This window comes from Eriocheir sinensis, chromosome 49 (genome assembly GCF_024679095.1).
Source record: "Eriocheir sinensis breed Jianghai 21 chromosome 49, ASM2467909v1, whole genome shotgun sequence".
Lineage (NCBI taxonomy): Eukaryota > Metazoa > Arthropoda > Malacostraca > Decapoda > Varunidae > Eriocheir > Eriocheir sinensis.
The window spans coordinates 4,961,142-4,983,546 of record NC_066557.1 but is presented as its reverse complement, the minus strand read 5'-3'; the positions used below and the strand labels follow the sequence as shown (position 1 = coordinate 4,983,546).

Here is a 22,405-nt window from a genome sequence, read left to right as displayed (position 1 = left end):
ATTAATATAAGTCATTGCCACATCTTCTTCATATTTCCTAGAAATCTACGTTCCATTTCCTGTTTTTGTTTTCTTTCTCCTCGTATTCTTATAAGTCACTTCCACATTTTCTACACTTCCTCTCTGATATCTTCCCATCTTCATCCTTCTCTCACGCCAACCTCTCCGTTATCTCTTCTCTCAAACTTCCTTCCATTTCTTAATATTACTTCTTCCTTCTTATCTATCTTCTTCTTCACCGCTACTACCTTCTAAGTTGCGTCTTCATACCTGCTGTCCTTCGTTCTCATCTTCTGTTAATCTGTATTCAAACCAATATTTTTTTTTAATCCTTACATTCCTCTTTTCCTCTCCTACCTGTTAACTAGTTCCATCACTCCCGTTTGCTTTTACCTGTCTAGTTTCGCTTCGGTGAATTCCGCTCACCTGTACTCCAGAACGTGATTGGGAGAGAGAGAGAGAGAGAGAGAGAGAGAGAGAGAGAGAGAGAGAGAGAGAGAGAGAGAGAGAGAGAGAATAAAGAAAATCAAGGATAACATGTAGGAGTGTTGCAACTGAAGAGTATATAGTTGAATATTCTCTCTCTCTCTCTCTCTCTCTCTCTCTCTCTCTCTCTCTCTCTCTCTCTCTCTCTCTCTCTCTCTCTCTCTCTCTCTCTCTCTCTGAGATACAAGATAGAAAATAGGCCAAGGGTATTTTCTCATGACGTAGGTATCTCCTTCCGCCATCCTTCCCTCCATCCCTCCTTTCTCTTCCTCCCTTTATTTTCCCTCCCTCCCTCTTCCTCACACACACACACACACACACACACACACACACACACACACACACACACACACACACACACACACACACACACACACACACAGAATCTCTCTCTCTCTCTCTCTCTCTCTCTCTCTCTCTCTCTCTCTCTCTCTCTCTCTCTCTCTCTCTCTCTCTCTCTCCTGCTTCTTTGCTCTTTGTAATAGTTATTTCATCTCTCCTCTTTGTCCTATTCCCCTACTCCCTGTTTCTTCCATTCTTTATATATATATTTTTTTTCATTCGTTGCAATTGTTCATTATTCTTTCATCCTGTGCTTCCTTGTTCCTTCCTCCCTCTCACCCTCTTTTACTCCATTTCATTTTCACCTTCACCTTTCCTCCTTGTCTATTTTTTTCCCTCCCTCTTGCTATCTTTTCTCACCATTCCCGTATCACAAACCTTTTTCTTTTTATATCTTTCTTTTTGCTCAATTATCCATTTATTTTGTGCCGCTCGTATCTCCCTTCTCTTCTCGTCTTCCTCCTTCCTCTTGCTATCTTTTCTCAACATTCCGTATCACTAACCCTTTTCTTTTTATACCTTTCTTGTTGCTCAATTATCCATTTCTTTTGTGCTATTCGTATCTCCCTTCTCTTCTCGTCTTCCTCCTTCCTTCACTATTTCCTCCATTTTTATGATTTTTATCCTTACAACTCTCTCCTCTTTGCATGATTTTTTTATATTGTTTTCACTCCTCCGCACCTTTCTCTTTTGCTTTCCCTTTTCCTTCAGTCTATTCCATTCAGTTTTTTCTTTTTCTTTTCATACTTCTCTGCACCCATTGTCCGTTTTTTTTAATTCCCCCTGCCATTCCCTTCTCTTCTATACACTTTTCTTCCTCCTTTCATCGTTCCATTCCCTCCATCTCTCTCCCTACATCTTATTTTCTTTAAACTTTAACATCTTTCCCCCATGCCTTACCTCCACCTCCCTATTCCCTCCTCTTGAGTTGTGTTAAGTCGAAGTATTGTCTTTGCAACGTCACATCTAACTTTACTCAATTATTTTTTTAGTATTTCCTCAATTATATTCCTCTTCCATTACCCTTCTCGCCCTTTCTCATTGGCACATCCAACTGGTAATGATAGTTTTCTTTAGTTTTCCCAATAATATTCTTCTTCCAACAGCCTTTCCTCATTTCCTCAGTGGTACACCTAACTGATATTCGATAGTTTTTGTTTTTAGGTCCTCTACCAATGCTACTCCTCTTCCATTAGCCTTCTCTCCCTTTCTCTTTGGTTCATGTAACTGGTATTAATAGTTTTCTCTAGTTTTCCCAATAATATTCTTCTTCCAACAGCCTTCCCTCCCTTTCTCGGTGGTACACCTAACTGATATTCGATAGTTTTTGTTTTTAGGTCCTCTACCAATGCTACTCCTCTTCCATTAGCCTTCTCTCCCTTTCTCTTTGGTTCATGTAACTGGTATTAATAGTTTTCTCTAGTTTTCCCAATAATATTCTTCTTCCAACAGCCTTCCCTCCCTTTCTCGGTGGTACACCTAACTGATATTCGATAGTTTTTGTTTTTAGGTCCTCTCCCAATGCTACTCCTCTTCCAATAGCCTTCTCTCCCTTTCTCTTTGGTTCATGTAACTGGTATTGATAGTTTTCTCTAGTTTTCCCAATAATATTCTTCTTCCAACAGCCTTCCCTCCCTTTATCAGTGGTACACCTAACTGATATTAGATAGTTTTTGTTTTTAGTTGCTCTTCCAATACTACTCCACTTCCAATAGCCTTCTCTCCCTTTCTCTTTGGTTCATATAACTCGTATTTGATCAGTTTTTAGTACTTCTCTCAATGCTGTATCACTTCCAATAACCTTCCCTCATTTTCGACTGCAGTTCACCTGATGGGGCAGCGCCGTGACTACCTGGCGTGGGGAGCATGTCTCACCTTCGCCCTCACCTGTCTCACCTTACCACCCACCTACGCCAACTTCAGGTGTGTTATCCAGTACTACACTGTTCACGCTAACTTGGCAATTAAGCTCCTCCCCCTTCCTCATTAGTATATCTCATTGGCCCTCTGCCCTACCTGCTTTACGCTACCACCCACCTACGTCAGTCTCAGGTGAGTATACGTGCCTTCAACAGGTGTGCAACGTAGAGAAAGGAAAGGAAAGGGTATGAGAGAAAGGAGAAAGGAAAGGAGAGGAACAGGTAATGTAAAAGTCAATAAATATAAAAATATTGAAAAAAAAATTCCGTGCATGAGTGAATGAATGAATGATAAGAAAGAGAGGAAAAGTATGAGAGAGAGAGAGAGAGAGAGAGAGAGAGAGAGAGAGAGAGAGAGAGAGAGAGAGAGAGAGAGAGAGAGTGTAAAATATAATTTAAAAAAAAGAAACTTGTGAATGGACGGAATTAAAAATAGATCAAGCAAAGCAAAAAAAAAAAAAAAAAAAGGTAAATGAATGGAAGGAAAGGCGCGGCAAGGTAAGAGGGAGAGTCAGCAGGTACAATCCTTGACCTGCCGCACCTGTATAGCCTTCCCCAGGTGACCCCTCCCCTCCCCCTCTCTCTCCACCCCCTCCCCCTTTACCCGCTCAGCCGCACCTTACCTTCCCTTACGACCCTTCCCCTTAACTCTTGCCCTCCCATTTTCTCACCTTTCTGCATGGGGGGGGGGGGGGGATGATGGCTCTCCCTTTTCTCCATTATCTTTTATCTCCCCTGTTTTGTGTTGCATTTGTTTTGTGTTGCATTTAATTGTTTTGTGTTGCATCTCAAAGTATTGTGTTGCATCTGATTGTATTGTGTTGCATTTCATTGTTTTGTGTTGCATTTCATTGTATTGTGTTGCATTTCATTGTTTTGTGTTGCATTTCATTGTTTTCTGTTGCATTTCATTGTTTTGTGTTGCATTCCATTATATTGTCTTTCATTTCATTGTATTGTGTTGATTTTCATTGTTTTGTGCTGCATTTCAGTGTATTAACTTGCATTTCATTGTTTTGTGTTTAATTTCATTGTTTTGTGTTTAATTTCATTGTTTTGTGTTTCATTTCATTGTTTTGTGTTTCATTTCATTGTTTTGTGTTTCATTTCATTGTTTTGTGTTTTCCTCCATTAACTTTCCCCTTTCTCCTCTACCTTACCTCTTATCTCCCCTTCACTCCCTTTTTTCCCTCCATTCACCTTCCCCTTTCTCCTCTACCTTACCTCTTATCTCCCCTTCACTCCCTTTTTTCCCTCCATTCACCTTCCCCTTTCTCCTCTACCTTACCTCTTATCTCCCCTTCACTCCCTTTTTTCCCTCCATTCACCTTCCCCTTTCTCCCCTACCTTGCCTCCTATCTCCCCTTTACTTCCCTTTTTCTAATTCATTGACTTTCACCCTTACCCCTTCTTTCTTCATTAACTCTGATCGCTCTTCTCTCCCTTAACTTTCCCACGGCTTCTCTTCCTCTAACCTCCCTTATTCACAGGCCGGGGAGTCCGTGGGGGTGGCGGTGCGTTAACGACACCTGTATCAAGGAGGAGAATGACGCCCAACGCAGCTTACCTGACCTCGACACCTGCAAACTTACCTGTGCGCCGGAGAGTGTGTTGTGGCCCCGCCCCACCGGTCTCGTACGTCTAGGGAAGGAGGTGAGAGATAGAGATAGATGGAGAGATCGATGGAGAGATAGATAGATAGATAGATACATAGATAGATAAGGAGAGAGAGAGAGAGAGAGAGAGAGAGAGAGAGAGAGAGAGAGAGAGAGATGTTGTGTTGTATTTTTCATCCATTTTTTTTTTGTATTTTATATCCTGCACTTTATGAACTCCTCCTCCTTCTCTTATTGTTCCTTCTCCTCCTCCTCCTCCTCCTCCTCCTCCTCCTCCTGTTTTTGCCCTCTGATCCTGTTCTTGACCCTGTTGCTCCTCCTCTTTCTTCTCTCCTTCTCTCTTCCTCTTCATTTCCTGTTCCCATTCTATCCTCACCGTTGCAGTATTTCACAACCATTCCACTATTACCACCACCGCCACAACAGTAACCCTCTCTCCTATAATTCCTCTAATATGACGGAGATGAGCACCGAGGCCACGCGCAGGTTAACCCTATGTCCCCAGCTTTGTCTTCCCTCTCTCCCCCAGACTGTCTCCTTCCTGCTGGGGGGGCTGGAGCTGCGGAAGGTGAGTGCGCCAAGTCCCCAGGCGGAGGAGTTGGTACGGGAGGCCTTCACGCTCTTCAATGACACCCTCGCCTCGCTCTCACCCAGGGCGGACGGGGATCACCTGTCACCTGAGGGGGCCTTTGAGGAACAGGTAAAGGTGGGGGAAGGGGATGAAAGGTAAGAAAGGAGGGAAAGCAAGGTGGAAGGTAGGAAGAGAGGGAACGATAGAAGTTTATGAGGGGGTAAGGAATCAAAGCCATAAAAAGGGAGGATAGAAGGGAAGGGAGGAGGGAAGGTAAATATGAATGCATGGAAATAGGTGCATGAAGGAGCGGAAGTAAGAGGGAAATCATAGAGATGTAGAAAGAGAGGATAGAAGGAAAGGGAGAAAAGGAGGAGAAAAAATGAAGGCATGGAAAAGAAAGCTCGAATGGAAGGGCGATGGGGAGGGAAAGATAGGGCCATATTACAAGACATTTCGCCGCCCAAGAACACATATTTGACAAGGCTTTCGTAGGAGTTGTGGGCATTTCCAGGGGTAGTTTTATGACCCTGGTGGTAGTGTGAGTCTTCTTCTGTAAAATGAACCTGAAGAAACACTCATTAGAACCCGACTGACCCCCTGTTTGACTTTTATAAATTGGTGATGTGAGAAGCGAAAGTGTCTTAGAATAACAACCATAGTGTCATATAAAGGAAGGTTGGAAAGAGACATACAGGAAGACTTAAATGTAAGGGAAGGACTGAAATATTAAGAGAGGGGAAAGAAATAGGATATAAAGGTGTGGAGGAATGAGGCAGGGAGGGAAAGATGAAGGTTTTTTTTTACAACAAAGGAGAAAGCTTAAGGGCACAAAAAAGAAAATAATAAAAAAAAGCCCGCTACTCGCTGGACGGTAAATGGAGAAGTGAAGGAAGGCAAGATGTAACCATGGAAAGGAGTGAATCAAAGCATGAGGTTACGACAGTCATGTAAAATCTCATCCCCTCCACCTGTGTACTAATGAGCCCGTGTATGGCAGGTCCGGCGGCATCGTGTGGTGGTGGAGGTGCTGGTGGTGGCTGGCGGGGAGGAGGCCACCCTCACGCCTCACACCCGTGAGGCCTACACGCTCAGCATCACCACGCAGGCGGAGACACACACCTCGCGCGTCACGCTGCTCGCCACGGACTTCTTCGGCGCACGCCACGGCCTGGAGACGCTGAGCCAGCTGGTGGTGGGCGACGAGGCCACGGGGGTGCTCAAGGTGAGGAGGCGCGCTGGGGACAGCGGTGCCAAATTATCGTACTCATCGCATTGCACTGTCGTACTTTCTGACCGATAACTTTAGAAAAAAACACAAAAAGCATCAATAAATAACAGTTTTAACGCTAACTTTAATGTTCTATCGTTGTTTGTGTGGTTGCGGCAGTCTTAGGGCCTAAAAATGAGAAATGCAATGTTCAGAGTTCGACAATTTGGCAACGCTGGCCGGGGACACAGCGAAGAGTGTAGAGGAAAGGCTCCCAGATACTGCCCCTTGGTACACACAACATGACAAAACAGCAATTATCTAGTCAGTTCCAGAGGGGATGCTGCCACTTGTTACTCCGTCCACTGTTGACCGGGTTAATGCTATAGGAAGGAGGTAATGTAGTTAAGAAATAAAGGTGGATGAAGAGTTTATCAGGGGAAAATATTATAAAATGAATATACTAGTTAGCTCTTGCATTTGTAAGTTCAACAGTGTAGGAATGAACTCGAGTAGGTGTAGCCACCTTCCTCGCCTCTGTGGTGTGGCAGTGGAAGGTGTGTGTGTGGGTGTGAGTGGGTGTGGGGGGGGGGGGGAAGGGGGGGCTGCTGTGTGTGTGTTGAGGTGTCGTGGGTGGTGTTGAACCGCGAGGTGTTGGCAGGTGGTGACGACGGCGGCGGTGACGGACGCGCCGGCGTTCCCGTACCGCGGGCTGCTGGTGGACACGTCGCGTAACTTCGTGACGGAGGCGGCGCTGCGGCGCACGCTGGACGCCATGGCCGCCAGCAAGCTCAACACGCTCCACTGGCACATCACCGACTCCCACTCCTTCCCGCTGGCCCTGGACACGCTGCCCAACATGGCCTACTACGGCGCCTACTCCCCCAGACAGGTGTACACGCCCGCTCAGGTGCGCCGTCTCGTCCAGTACGCGCACGTGCGCGGCGTGCGCCTGCTGCCCGAGGTGGACACGCCCGCGCACGTCGGCAATGGCTGGCAGTGGGCCGAGAAGGAGGAGGGGCTGGGCAGGTTGGCCGTGTGCGTCAACCAGGTGTGTATATGTGTGTGTGTGTGTGTGTGTGTGTGTGATAAGTGACATCATGCATCTCCACCCTGTCCCAGTGTCCCTGCAGCCTTCCCTCATGCCCCCCCCCCTCCCCGCAGGAGCCGTGGCAGAAGTTTTGTGATGAGCCGCCGTGTGGGCAGCTCAACCCCGCCCTCAACGCCACCTACACCCTCCTGGGGCAGCTTTACACACACCTGCTAGACCTCTTCCCCTCGCAGCACTACTTCCACTACGGCGCCACCCAGGTACTACCTCCACGGGTCTCCTGGCCTCGGGACCCCTGCAGCCACTAATGACCATGTCCACATTAACATTATCTTACCTTGCCTTACCCTACTTTACTTTACCTTGTCTTCACCTTTTCTTACCAAACATTTCTCACGAATAACCTTACATGCAGCTTCCTTTCCTCTCGTCTTTCAATAATACTCCTTATATCATCTCTACATCCTTTATCCTCACTTCTCCCTTACTCCACCTTTTACCAGATTTCTCTGTCGAACCTATTAAAAGACTCCTATTAAAACTCACAACAAACAAATTTCCACATACTGTAATACCCTCTTTATAGTTTCCTCCTTCCTCACCTTTCTCTTCGTAAACCAATACCTTTAATCCGGCTCCTGTCGAATCTATTAAAAGAAAACTCAAAACAAACATCTTACACTTACTACGATGTCCTCTTTGTCGTTTTTTCCTTCCCCACGTCTTTCTTCCTCCACCAGTACTCTTAATCCAGGTCCTGTCTAATATATTGCAATAAAACTCGCAACAAACAAAACTCCACATACTATTATACGCTCTTTATCATTTTGCCCTTCCTCACCTCTTGCTGCCTCCACTTAATTTGGGTCCTGTCGAATCTATGAAAGGAAAACTCATCACAAACATATCTTTACATATTCAAATACCCTCTATCATATTTTTTCCTCAGTGCCTTTTTCTCCTTCATCTAATACCATATAATCCACCCTTTACCACATTTATCGATCGAACTTTTAAAAGAAAACTCATTACAAACAGATCTACTCTTTCTCCAATACGCTCATTTTCTTTCCCTTATTCCACACCTCCCTCCTCCCCCTCTAATACTCTTAAATCCAGCCTTCACCACTTTTATGGTCGAACCTTCATAAGAAAACTCATAGCAGACAGATCTTCCTATACTCTAATACCCTCTTTATCATTTTATCCCACTAATACAACTTCTCCACCCCTTTTCATATTTCTCTGTCGATTCTACTGGAAAAAACCTCCTAGAACACTCATTTCTCACGTGAGGGGGATCCAACTCGTCGTTCAATCGAGCTGTAATCTCTCTCTCTGACTCCCCAGGCAAACTTCCCACCTCCAGCTAGCTTATCATCTCTCTTATCATCGACTACATTTTTTGCTTCTATAAATCATCTTGAGGCAGACTGAGAGTGGCTTTACTATTTATGGTGCGTGGTGTTAAGTCTCCTCATGTCACTCACTGTTCGGGGTTAGTCTTTTCTTCAGCAGTTCCCGTGATAAGTGTTAGGAGATTATCGTTACACTAATCTCTTTATCGCCTTCTGCCTCTTTCTTATCTTTAGTCTCCCTTTTCATCTCTCCCTTGCTCCCCCCTTCCGTTTCTTCCTACTTACCTTTCTTATTACGTACGTTCCTATATTTCTACCTGTCTATGTTTACCTTCCTACATATCCTTATCGTGTTTTTCTGTAACATACTCATTATTTCTTATATCTTGCCCTCTTCCTTTGTTTTCCTTCTATATCCCTACCGATCTATTCACCTAACTACCTACCTAAGTGCTCTCCTTTATCATGAATCTGCCTGGCTACCTGTCTACCGGCCTACTATCGTACCTTCCTACCCACTCACCCACCTCCCTCCCTATATTCCTTTTCTATCTATCTGCCTATCTATACCTACCTACCTGCCTACTTACCTACCTACCTTCCTTCCTACCTTCCTACCTACCTACCTACCTGCCTACTTACCTACCTACCTATCTTCCTTCCTTCCTACCTACCTACCTACCTGCTTACCTTATTTATCTATCTACCTATCTATACCTACCTACCTGCCTACTTTCCTACCTACCTTCCTTCCTCCCTCCCTCCCTCCCTCCCTAACTGATTACACTCTTCTAACTACGAAATAATTTTCTTTTCTCCAAATGTTAGTTACAGTTAATTAGTCCCCACAGCATTCCTTACCCTCCCTTGTCTACCTGCTTGTTTTCTCTCCGCCCTACCTGTCTTCCCTCCAACCGTCCATCATCAGCTATAATATATTCACTTTCTACTTCCTTCTTTTGCTCTTCAACCCTTCACACCCATCATTCTTCATGCCTTGTTATCTTCCTTCTTTTCTTCTCTTCCCTTTTAACATTTACTTTCCTTCCCTTTCAACACTTAACTAAACCCTCATCCTCCCTTCCTTCCTTCCTTCCTGCTCTATTTCACCTTATGTTGGCATCTGTATTTTCCACTTTACTTTCCTAACCTTCTTTCTCTCCTTTTTTCTTTTCCCTTCCTCCTTCCCTTCCCTTTTAACACTTATTCTTTACCTTTCAACACTTAACTACACCCTCATCCTCCCTACCTTCCTTCCTTCCTCTATTTCATCTTACTCAGCCATCTATATTTTCCTCTTTACTTTCCTAACCTTCTTTCTCTCCTTTTTTCTTTTCCCTTCCTCCTTCCCTTCCCTTTTAACACTTATTCTTTACCTTTCAACACTTAACTACACCCTAATCCTCCTTTCCTTCCTTCCTTCCTCTATTTCATCTTACTCAGCCATCTATATTTTCCTCTTTACTCTCCTAACCTTCTTTCTCTCCTTTTTTCTTTTACTTTTCAACACTTAACCACACCCTAATCCTCCCTACCTTCCTTCCTTCCTGCACTATTTCATCTTACTCAGCCATCCATTTTTTTTTCTTCTTAATTTCCTAACCTTCTCTCCCTACTTTTTTTCTTTTCCCTTCTCCCTTCCAGGTCTATTTCATCTTATTCAGCCATATAATTTTTCCTCTTTACTTTCCTAACCTTCTCTCTCTCTCCTTTTGTTTTTCCCTTCTCCCTTCCAGCTCTATTTCACCTTCCTCAGCCATCTATTTTTTCCTCCCTACTTTCCTAACCTTCTCTCTGTCCTTTTTTCCTTTCCCTTCTTCCTTCATTTTCACCGTACTCAGCCATCTATTTTTTCCTCCTTACTTCCCTAACCTTTTCTCCCTACTTTTTTCTTTTCCCTTCTTCCTTCTTTCATTTTCACCGTACTCAGCCATCTATTTTTTCCTCCTTACTTTCCTAACCTTCTCTCCCTACTTTTTTCTTTTCCCTTCTTCCTTCCTTAATTTTCACCTTCCAACCTTCCTTTTCTCTCAGCTTTCTACTTCCATTTTTCCCAAACTTTTTCCGCATACTTTTCTGAACCAATTCATCACTCTTCCCACCTTCCTTAATTTCTTTCCTCCTTGTTTCATACTTTCTTCTTATCTTACCTTTCCTTCATATGGTTCTATAATCTTATCCTCCGTCACCCTTCTTGTTATCTTTTCTCATAACTGTTATCACTCCTTTCTCTCCACTTTCAATTTTCGTAGCTTCAAATCCTTCTCTCCCTCTCTGCTCTTCACCTCCAACCTCTTCTTCTCTTCTGCTCCTGTGTATCTTCAGCGTCTCTCCCTCTGGTTAACTTTATCTCGCATTTACTCTTTTTCCTCCCATATTCCTTTATCTTCCTATCCCTCAGACTCTCCTTTCATTCTGCCTCTCTATTTCTCTTCATCATTCTCCTTGCTTCCATCTCTTTTTAGCCTTTCTCCCCCTCTGGTTAACTTATCTCGCATTTACTCTTTTTCCTCCCATATTCCTTTATCTTTCTCTCCCTCAAACTCTCCTTTCATTCTGCCTCTCTATTTCTCTCCCTCATTCTCCTTGCTTCCATCTCTTTTTAACCTTTCTCCCCCTCTGGTTAACTTATCTCGCATTTACTCTTTTTCCTCCCATATTCCTTTATCTTTCTCTCCCTCAAACTCTCCTTTCATTCTGCCTCTCTATTTCTCTCCCTCATTCTCCTTGCTTCCATCTCTTTTTAACCTTTCTCCCCCTCTGGTTAATTTTATCTCGCATTTACTCTTTTTCCTCCCATATTCCTTTATTTTTCCTCCCGTATTCCTTTATCTTTCTCTCCCTCAAACTCTCCTTTCATTCTGCCTCTCTATTTCTCTCCCTCATTCTCCTTGCTTCCATCTCTTTTTAACCTTTAATTCCTCAGTATATCTACCATGCCCTTTCGCATCTCTCTCTTTCGTCCTTTCCTCTCCCTCTCTCCCTCATTCAATGCCTTCTCTTCCTCTCTCCCTCTCTCACTCAAACTTCTCTCTCTGAATGACCTTAATTAATTTCCTTTTACAACCTTCTTTCTTTCCCTATCATTATCCTCCTCCTTCTACTCCTTCCATCCCTTTCCTATCACAGCATCTTCCTCCTCCTTCGCTAGCCTACTTCCCCTATCCTCACCTATCCCTATCCTCAATATTATCCTCCCCTTCCTCATACATGGTTCTCCTCCCCAGGGTTTAACATTTTTTTCCCTTCATTTCCCTTCCATGTGCTTCCCCTCTTTCTCCCTTACTTTCCTCTCCTCCTGTCTTTCATTTACTCCCTCTTTTATATCTTACATCAACGAAAACAGCTCAAGGGGAAAAAATGACAACAAAAAACTTGCTCTGCACTGCTCCAGCAAATTTAGAAAGAAAAGGTGGCCAAAAGAGAGGGTCAGTGTCGGATGGAGAGGTGTTTTAGGGCTGTATTACTAAACATTTCGCCGCCCCAGCCCACATATTTGACAAGGCTTTCGAAGGAGTTTGGGACATTTCCAGGGGTAGTTTTATGACCCTGGTGGTAGTTTGACCTTTCTTCTGAACCGTGAACCTAAAGAAACACACATTTGACAAAGCTTTCGTAGGAGTTGTGGGCATTTCCAGGGGTAGTTTTATGACCCTGGTGGTAGTTTGACCTTTCTTCTGAACCGTGAACCTGAAGAAACACTCATTAGAACCCGACTGACCCCCTCTCTGACCTTAAGAAATAGTTGATGTGAGAAGCGAAAGGGTCTTATGATATCGACCTCAGTGTTTCCCTCCTGAAAGAGCTCAAGTCGTAGTCAGGAGAAAATTCAGACAAAGGAAGGTTGTTCTGCTATCTCCACTTCCTCTCCCCCAGATAAACGTTATACTTATTTCCTCCATTCCTCTGCCAAGTCCCTTCACACCTCTCCCCCTCACACCCTCCTCTCCTCTCTTTCTCATCTTCACGCTGCTTACCTTCTCCTCTTCTCTCACTCATAGCAACGTAAGGAATTTATTTTTCTTTCATTCTTCTATTACGTACCTCCACAGTTCTTTTCTTCTTTACTCCTCTCCTCCTCCTCTTCCTCCTCTGTTTCTCTCTTTTCCTCTCCTTAACTCCACTTCTTATCTCCAAATTAATATGCACTTGTTTCCTCCACTTCTCTGTCATGTCCCTCCTCTTCTCTTGCTCTCCCTCATTCTCTTTACCTCCACCTCCTTCTCTCTTTCTCTCCACTCTGCTTCCCTCTACACTTTTTTTATAACTCATATTAACCCTTAACAATGTATTTTTCCTTCATTATTCTATCATGCTCCTCCACACTTCTTTTCCACCTATTCTCCTTTCCTTTTCTTACTTTTCTCTTCCCCTCTCTCTCTCTCTCTCTCTCTCTCTCTCTCTCTCTCTCTCTCTCTCTCTCTCTCTCTCTCTCTCTCTCTCTCTCTCTCTCTCTCTCACATTGTGTGCTTTAATAAGATAAGATACAATTCGTTGACTCTCTCTCTCTCTCTCTCTCTCTCTCTCTCTCTCTCTCTCTCTCTCTCTCTCTCTCTCTCTCTCTCTCTCTCACTCTCTCTCTCTCTCTCTCTCTCTCTCTCTCTCTCTCTCTCCCATTGTGTGCTTTAATAATATAAGATACTATTCTTTTATTCTCTCTCTCTCTCTCTCTCTCTCTCCTTCCTTCCACCTCTTAACGTGTTTTTCCCCCTTAATTTCTCTACCATGTCCCTCCATATCTTTCCGTCATTCTCTCCCTTCCTCCCCCTCTTCTCTTTCTCTCCCTCCTTTTACTTATTTCCATATCTTAACTATTTTTTCCTTCATATCTCTACCATGTCCCTCCACACCTCACTCTCATTCTCTCTTCTCCTCCCCCTCTTCCCTTTCTCTCCCTCATTTTCCTTACGTCTACCTCTTTTCTATTTTTTCCTTCATTTTTCTACCATGTCCCTCCACACCTCTCTCGTTCTCTTCTCTCCTCCCCCTCTTCTCTTTCTCTCCACTTTACTTACCTCCACCTCTTCTCTCACTCAAATCAACCTCAGCAACTTATTATTCCTTCATTCTGCTATTATGCTCCTCCACATCTCTCCCTCATAATCTGTTCCTTTTCTCTCTTTCCTTCCCTCCTTCTCCTTACGATCGATTCCCGGGCGGAGTGGAAAAAATTGGGCGGCTTTTCTGATACCCTACGCCCCTGTCCACCCAGCAGTGAATGGGTACCTGGTATTAATCGGGGGTTGTGTCCCGTTTCCTGGAGTCTGTTTCCTTCTCCTATAATTCCTTCCCCTTCTGTCTTTCTCCGGCATATGACCTCAGATGTTGCGCCGACTAAACGAAACTTTCCAACATTTCCTTCTCCTTACCTCCATCACTCGTCCCCATCAGATCAGCGTCAACTGCTGGAACACGACGGAGGAGGTGATCAACTACCTGAACGAGACAGGCAGAGGGCGTGAGGCAGGGGACTTCCATGACCTGTGGGGGGAGTTCCAGCGGCGTGCCCGGGGACTGGTGGCCGCGGCGAGTACCCAGGTGGCCGCAGGGGTGGTGAGGTCATCCACTCTCACCGCGGAGGGCCGGAGACAACGCTACCTGGACCCCGAGTATTACGTTATCCAGGTGTGTGTATCTCATTATCTCATTTTGATTTTCGTTTTCTTTCCCATTCCCTCTTCGTTTCCTCGTTATTTATTCTTCAGAGGGGTAGGCGTTGATTCAGCCCCTCCCCCCACCGTCAGATTATATTGGTTTCACTCTGCCTGTTTTTCCTGCTTTGATAATAACACAAAAAACTCCTACGGCGTCATTATAAAAAAAATCCGCCTCACCTCTAGCAGATAGGGCCGAAATGCAGTGCCCAAGACAGCCTGTTCCTCCGTTAAACTGACTTTTGCATATATATTAAAAAACACATCTCCATCTCTTTCCACAGGTGACCAGCAGGCTCAGCAAAGAAGAGGTCAGCCAGCTCACACAAGAGGGCTACCGCGTCATACTGAGTGACTCCGATGCTTGGGACTTGAGCTGCGGCCACGGGGACCCTTACGGCGAAGGTGCTGGGTCCTGCGGGGCGTACAGGGGCTGGCAGGCCATGTACGGGGACCACCTGGCGCAGGGTAAAGAGCCGGGGCAAGTGCTGGGGGGCGAGGCGCTGCTGTGGACTCACCAGGTGGATGATTCTAACCTGGACGCCAAGGTGAGTGTTGCCCGAGTGACAGGTGGGGTGGGGCACTGGGGCAAGTGTACATAGAGGTGTAGTAGTAGTAGTAGTAGTAGTAGTAGTAGTAGTAGTAGTAGTAGTAGTAGTAGTAGTAGTAGCAGTAGTAGTAGAAGTAGTAGTAAGAGTAGTAGTAGTAGTAGTAAGAGTAGTAGTAGTAGTAGTAGTAGTAGTAGTAAAAGGTCAGGGTTGGACTCATAGCAAAGATTTTAAGTTAGAAAAGCTAGATTTGATAAACACATTGCCCAAAAATCGGTTTACTTATAAATCACTGAATGAGAACAAGCTTGGTAGTCCTGTGATGAGGGCTGATGCGATAGACACCTTAAAAAAAAAAAAAAATCATGGAGAGGAACGATGGATGGCGTTTGGTTTACAGAAGCTGCCGTTTGTAGTCCAATTGCCTGGCCTCTTGCAGACTCCTTATGTTCTTGTTTTATGCTCCTGTATGGATGGAAGGTGGGTGAGATGGGGTGGATGTGAGGTCAGGGAAAGTGAGTATAAGGGAAATGACAGATATTGTAAGTTCCTCACCAACGACTGTTGCTTAAATTACAGGCTCACGGAGTAGAGGGTAAAGTTTTGAACTGGGTCAAGGCGTGGCTTAGCAATAGGAAGCAAAGAGTGCAAATCAATGGTAAAAGATCTGACTGGGGATGTGTTACGAGTGGGGTCCCACAAGGTTCGGTATTAGGTCCACTTTTGTTTATTATTTATATCAATGACTTAGACACAGGAATTAGTAGTGATGTTAGTAAATTTGCAGATGATACCAAGATCGGTAGAGTAATTGAGTCGGATCAGGACGCTAGTATTCTCCAAGGTGAACTCAACAGATTATATGACTGGGCGGATAAATGGCAGATGGAGTTCAATGTAGGGAAGTGCAGTATTATGAGTGTAGGTAGGAACAACCCCTCACATAACTATTGCTTAAATGACACTCTCATAAGTAGGTCTGGGTGCGAGAGGGATTTAGGGGTCTTGGTGAGCTCTGATCTCCGTCCAAGGGCACAATGCATTCAAGCTAGAAATCGAGCTAATAGGGTACTGGGATTTATTTCAAGGAGCGTAAGCAACAGAAGCCCCGAAGTCTTCCTCAAACTATATTTAGCATTAGTTAGACCTCATCTTGACTATGCGGTTCAGTTCTGGTCACCCTACTATAGAATGGATATCAAAATGTTAGAATCGGTGCAGAGGAGGATGACCAAGATGATTCAGGGGTTGAGAAACTTGCCATACGAGGAAAGACTCAAACAGTTAAACTTGCATTCTCTAGAAAGGCGAAGGGTGCGTGGAGACATGATCGAGGTTTATAAATGGATGAAGGGCTTTAATAAGGGAGACATTCATAAGGTTTTGTTGGTAAGAGAACCGGGTAGGACACGAAGTAACGGGTTTAAACTGGATAAATTCAGATTCAACAGGGACATAGGTAAAAATTGGTTTACTAACAGGGTGGTGGATGAGTGGAACAGGCTTAGCAGTCATGTGGTGAGTGCCAATACAATTGTCACATTCAAAAATAGACTAGATAAATTCATGGACAGCGATATTAGGTGGGGTTAGATACACGGGAGCTTAGGGTCAAAGGAGCTGCCTCGTACAGGCCTACCGGCCTCTTGTAGACTCCTGCGTTCTTATGTTCTTATGTTCTTATGTACCATGTATTTGTTTAATTAATACCTCTCTCTCTCTCTCTCTCTCTCTCTCTCTCTCTCTCTCTCTCTCTCTCTCTCTCTCTCTCTCTCTCTCTCTCTCTCTCTCTCTCTCTCTCTCTCTCTCTCTCTCTGTGTGTGTGTGTGTGTGTGTGTGTGTGTGTGTGTGTGTGTATGGTGCACAGGTGTGGCCTCGCGCGGCAGCTGTGGGGGAGCGTTTGTGGACCAACCCATCCGACGGCTGGCGTGACGCAGAGGCTCGCTTCATCCACCACCGGCAGCGGCTAGTGCGGCGCGGCGTGCAGGCTGAGCGAGTCCAGCCTCAGTGGTGCCACCAGAACGAGGGGCTGTGCTACAAATAGTGCCACTGCCGATGTGCCTGTACCAGACGAAGGGCACTCACCTACACAGTGATAACAGATATGCCAATCAGGAGGTGCCAACAGTGCCTGAGAGTGCCATGCAAGTTAAGGGGAGCGGAGACAGTGTGTCCCTGTATTGTGAGTGCCAGGGTGAGTTGAGGGTATTAAGGGGAGGGTTAGGGAAGGCTAGGGTGGGGAGGGGTAGGGTAGGGGGTAAGGAAGGGGTGGGTGGGGGAGGGGGAGGACTCCTGCTGTGCATGGAGAGCTGTAATCTTAAATGTTTGTGGCAATGTTTGTTGTGTCACGTCGGATGTTTTGGTGCCACTCTTAGGGCCAGCACCACAGTCCAGCAGCGTCATTGTAAGCACCCAATCCGAACTAAATTCTCCATAGCGGTCAGGTTTACTGCTCACCTCCAGATATTAGAGAGATTACCTGTATCGTTTCCTCAAATTTCTTACCTTCTTAATTATCATCGAACACTACACAGGGAATTAAATTTTGTAGTATTTTGTGTTTGGTGTGGGAGCTTACAAACCCGTCGAGTCGAACTGTGAAACTGGTCCTTGGTAAGTGTCGTACCCAGGCCTATATTCTCAAACATTTCGGCCCTCGCACACCCACATTTAATAAAGCTTTCTCAGAGCTTGTGGACCTTCCCATGGGTAATATTATGAGCAAAGTGATACTTTGACAAGGCTTTCGGAATAAGGCCCCTTCACACGAGCGGTTGTCTCCCGTGCGGTTCGTCTGCAGGCTGCAGCAGTGCTCAGAATACTTGTCAGTTTGTCGAGACTTGTTTGTTTGTTCGAGATGAAGGACATAAAGAAGAGAGTGATCTCTGTGTACATAATGAACAGGGTGTTCAAGAAGAAGCGACTGCCTGAATGATGGACCCACCCAATACAAAGCCCTAGGCTCCTTTAAGGAGCATTCTATACATTATATTCTAACCTGTAAGCTTAAAAAGAAAAGTTTTTCAATTATTTCCGCATGTCATCATCTACATTTGAAGAACTTGTGAGCAAAATGAACCTTTGGCACATGTTAACCACGTCTGCCGCTCGGGGAAAAACCGCCCGTCTTTGGGCTCCATAGATTTCTATAGTATTCTGAACCGCATGGCGCCGCGCGGGTTAGCAGTGGACGCGGCCGGTAAATCACTGCCGCGCGGGAGTTTGAGCCGCGCGGCCAGTGTGTGAAGGGCCTTATTGAACTCACTGATTTCTAAACCGCGCCCGTAAACCGCGCGGGAGAAAACCGCTCGTGTGAAGGGGGCCTATGTGTTGTGAACCAAAAGTGCCTGAGAATACGGGCCTCAGTGTTTGTGGCCAAGTTTTCTGTATCGTGCCCATAAAGCGATATTTATTATTAGTAGAAAACGTGATCTGTCTGTGTGTTCTTTAGTCCTCACCCTCTCCCCATGACTCAACGAAACACCTGCCGAGACGCGTTGAATTTACCACCTGACTGATTTCTGCCAGGTAACGACACACTCGATGATGATGATGATGATGATGATGATGGTGGTGGAGGTGGTGGCTTGTAGTTGAATAATAACTTTTTTTTTGTAAAATGATGACAGTTTATTTTAGTATGATCAAGATGACTTACGGCATGATGACGATGACTTAGTGTGGTGATGATGGTGATGACTTTTAGTGTGATGATGATGACCAAGTGTGATGATGACGATGACTATGTGATGATGACGATAACTTTTAGTGTGATGATAACGTTGACGGTGTGATGATGACGATGACTTTTAGTGTGATGATTACTATGACTAATTGTGATGATGATGATGACTTAAGTGTAATGATTGCGATGATTTTTAGTGTGGTGACTTTGACTAAGTGTGATGATGACGACGACTTAGTGTGATGATGACGATAACTTATTATGATGATAACGATGACTTGATACGATGATTGGGATGCCTTTTAGTGAGACTGACGATGCCTTTTAGTGTGATGATAGCGATGACTAAGTGTGATGATGACAATGACTTATAGTGTGATGATAACGATGACGGTGATGATGGCGATAACTAAGTGTGATGATGACGATGACTTATAGTGTGATGATGACGATGACAGGGTGATGATGACGATGACAAAGTGTGATGATGCCGATGACAGGGTGATGATGACGATGACAGGGTGATGATGACGATGACAGGGTGATGATGACGATGACTAAGTGTGATGATGACGATGACGGTGATGATGACGATAATTAAGTGTGATGATGACGATGACAGGGTGATGATGACGATGACTTATAGTGTGATGATGACGATGACAGGGTGATGATGACGATGACAAAGTGTGATGATGACGATGACAGGGTGATGATGACGATGACAGGGTGATGATGACGATGACTAAGTGTAATGATGACGATGACAGGGTGATGATGACGATGACTTATTGTGTGATGATGACGATGACAGGGTGATGATGACGATGACTTATTGTGTGATGATGACGATGACAGGGTGATGATGACAATGACAGGGTGATGACGATGATGACAGGGTGATGATGACGATGACAGGGTGATGATGATGATGATGACTTATTGTGTGATGATGACGATGACAGGGTGATGATGATGATGACAGGGTGATGATGACGATGACAGGGTGATGATGACGATGACAAGTTGATGATGATGATGACGATGACAGGGTGATGATGACGATGACTTATTGTGTGATGATGACGATGACAGGGTGATGATGATGATGACTAAGTGTGATGATGATGATGACTAAGTGTGATAATGGTGATGACAGTGTGATGATGACGATGACTTAGCGTGGTGATGACAATGGCATTTAATGTGATGATGACGATGACTAAGTGTGATAAAGATGATGACTTAGTGTGATGATGACGATGACTTTTAATGTGATGATGGTGATGATAATTAAGTGTGATGATGGTGATGACGAGTACTAAGTGTGATGATGATGATGATGACTAACTTTGATGACAATGATGACTAAGTGTGATAATGATGGCGATGGATTTGTGTGATGATGAAAAGTACAGTGTGATGGTGACGATGGCTTTTAGTGTGATGATTACCTTTAGCATGATGATGAGTTAGTGTGAATATGACTATGACGGTATGATGACGATAGTTTCTAGCCTTCAGGCACAGGTTTCACACTGCCGACCATGTTGAGGATGACGAAGATGATGACAGGATGAAAAAATAGAAGAAAAAAGGATTGTGGCGCCAACTTAGAAATTGATAAACTCTGAAGAATTAAGACATTACCACGGAATTTTTTATAACAGACTTGAGACTTGGGGTTTCTGTTATTATTATTATTATTATTATTATTATTATTATTATTATTATTATTATTATTATTATTATTATTATTATTATTATTATTTGTCCGGTTCCTGTGGAAAGTGAAATTTAAAGTCAGTGAAATTTAAAGTCAGTGAAATTGAAAGTCTGTCAGATCAGAGAAAGTAGCTCAGACAACTTAGAGGCTAACCAGGCTAACCAGGTGTATCTAATTTGAAATGACAGGTGAGAGAAGGACTCCCGTTGCAAGGAAACGTTAGGAAGGAAAACAAACGAGCAGAGCAGTGTAGAAGAAAGTGATGATTGATAGGAAGGGATGTATAAAATAGAAGTATAATAAAGGGAAAATAAAGAGAATATAACCTTATATGGAAGGAAGGAGAGAAAGAGAAAGCGAGAGTGAGGCAGACTTGTTTAGAAAGGAAATAAAATGGAAGGAACAAGAATACATTTATTGTTTAGAGAGGAAAAGTAGAAAGTAAAAAAGAGAAAACGGTGAAAGAAAGAGTAATATAGATATTAGAAAAGCAAGGCAAGAGGGGAAAAAAAGTAAAGGAAGCAAAATAGCGTAAGGACTGGGATTAAAAAGAGAAAAGGGAAAGACAAAATGGAGAAGGAAAGTAAACGAAAGAAAAGAAAAAGAGCCAGTATTGAAAGTAAAGAAGATTGGAAACGGGACAGAAAAGGTATTTAAATATATATAGAACTTCCCAAATGAACACCACTGAGCGCCAGGATTCGAACCCGGGCCTTCTGACTAGAACCACCGATGGTGGTCTGGTCGGTATGCTGCCCTGACTTCTAGTCAGAAGGCCCGGGTTCGAATCCTGGCACTCAGTGGTGCTCATTTGGGATGTTTTTCACTATGTTAATACAGTTTCTCTGATATATATAGAAGTTCTTAATGAAGGCAAATAATATATAGAGCTAATATTAGAAGCAAAATAATTATATAAACGAAAGTGAGGATTGAGTGAAAAGAGAGGAAAGGAGACAGACATTTACAAACCCCTAAACTTATAAACGACGTGAACACAAAACCAGACGAATGAAGTCAAGACACGTGAGAACAAAGAGTAAAGGACATATATCACTAATTAGACTCTCACAGGTAAGTGCATGGCGAAAGGTTGGTCACGATTCTACCTGGAGAAGGAAAGGTCAGGGGGAGAGGGCTTGTGAAAGTGTGTGTGTGTGTGTGTGTGTGTGTGAGAGAGAGAGAGAGAGAGTGTGTGTCTGTGTGTGTGTGTGTGTTTGTGTGTGTGTGTGTGTGTGTATGTGTGTATGTGTGTGTGTGTGTGTGTGTGTGATGTGAGGTATACCGGGAATCCAAATTCACGGAAGAAAGGTATAAAAAATAATATAGGAAAGAAACGCAAATGGAAAATAACAAAGAAAACTGCTCGAGACAAAATCGAAAGTTTGTCTGGGAGAAAGAGGAGGAGGAGTGGAGGCCGAGATAACGAGAAATATAGACAAAAAAAATAGTTCCTATGTTGAGAGAGAAAGCGAAAGTTTGTCTGGTGGGAGGAGGAGGAACACAAAGTAACATAACGGAAGAACAAACAACAGCAGACCTGATGGTCCTAACGAGGCTATTTGTGACAAGCTACACTAACTATCTAATCAAAGGTGGAAGATAAAGGACAGCAAAGGCGAAGGCTCCTCCCCACACCCCTCCCCCATCCCTTCAGCCAAAGCTGGCAAGAAAGGAAAAAGAACCATGCAGCATGGAAAAACAGCATGGTGGAGGAGGAGGAGTGGATGCAGAGATGACGAGAAATATAGACATGAATAAAGTGTGTGTGCGTGTGTGTGCGTGTGTGTGTGCGTGTGTGTGTGTGCGTGTGTGTGTGTGTGTGTGTGTGTTGTGTGTGTATGTGTGTGTGTGTGTGTGTGTGTGTGTGTGTGTGTTGTGTGTGTGTGTGTGTGTGTGTGTGTGTGTGTGTGTGTGTGTGTGTGTGTGTGTGTGTGTGTGTGTGTGTGTGTGTTCAACTGCTCCTCGGCACTTTCAGTAACGGATTGGGGTTCGCACAGAGAGGACGTGGTTAGCTCAGGTGCTGCAGGTAAGAGTGGACGTACTACCTGTTGTTATCACCTGAGTCAGCGTGTTTTTTTAAGTTCTGTTTATGTACCTGTGTTTTTTTTTGTGTGTGTCTATAGATTTACCGGTTATGTTATATAGGCAGTTTCAAGTCAGGTAAATATGCAGACAGATACAGACGTACGTGACATTTCACCATACTTGCTGTTCTAGAATACAGAAAAGCAGGTCA

At 44.2% G+C, this 22,405-nt stretch overlaps 1 protein-coding gene across 1 annotated transcript in view; it reads left to right on the top strand.

The window, feature by feature from the left end:
- Nucleotides 1–22,405, top strand: part of LOC126981624 (chitooligosaccharidolytic beta-N-acetylglucosaminidase-like) — a 28,209-nt gene that overhangs the window by 2,871 nt on the left and 2,933 nt on the right. The window contains exons 2-10 of the mRNA XM_050833061.1: nucleotides 2,652–2,751; nucleotides 4,238–4,400; nucleotides 4,893–5,063; nucleotides 5,935–6,159; nucleotides 6,806–7,195; nucleotides 7,309–7,455; nucleotides 13,945–14,178; nucleotides 14,492–14,755; nucleotides 16,623–16,949. Coding sequence (XP_050689018.1) covers nucleotides 2,660–2,751; nucleotides 4,238–4,400; nucleotides 4,893–5,063; nucleotides 5,935–6,159; nucleotides 6,806–7,195; nucleotides 7,309–7,455; nucleotides 13,945–14,178; nucleotides 14,492–14,755; nucleotides 16,623–16,799 — 1,863 coding nt within the window. The 5' untranslated portion in view covers nucleotides 2,652–2,659 and the 3' untranslated portion in view covers nucleotides 16,800–16,949. The remainder of the gene's footprint in view (nucleotides 1–2,651; nucleotides 2,752–4,237; nucleotides 4,401–4,892; nucleotides 5,064–5,934; nucleotides 6,160–6,805; nucleotides 7,196–7,308; nucleotides 7,456–13,944; nucleotides 14,179–14,491; nucleotides 14,756–16,622; nucleotides 16,950–22,405) is intronic.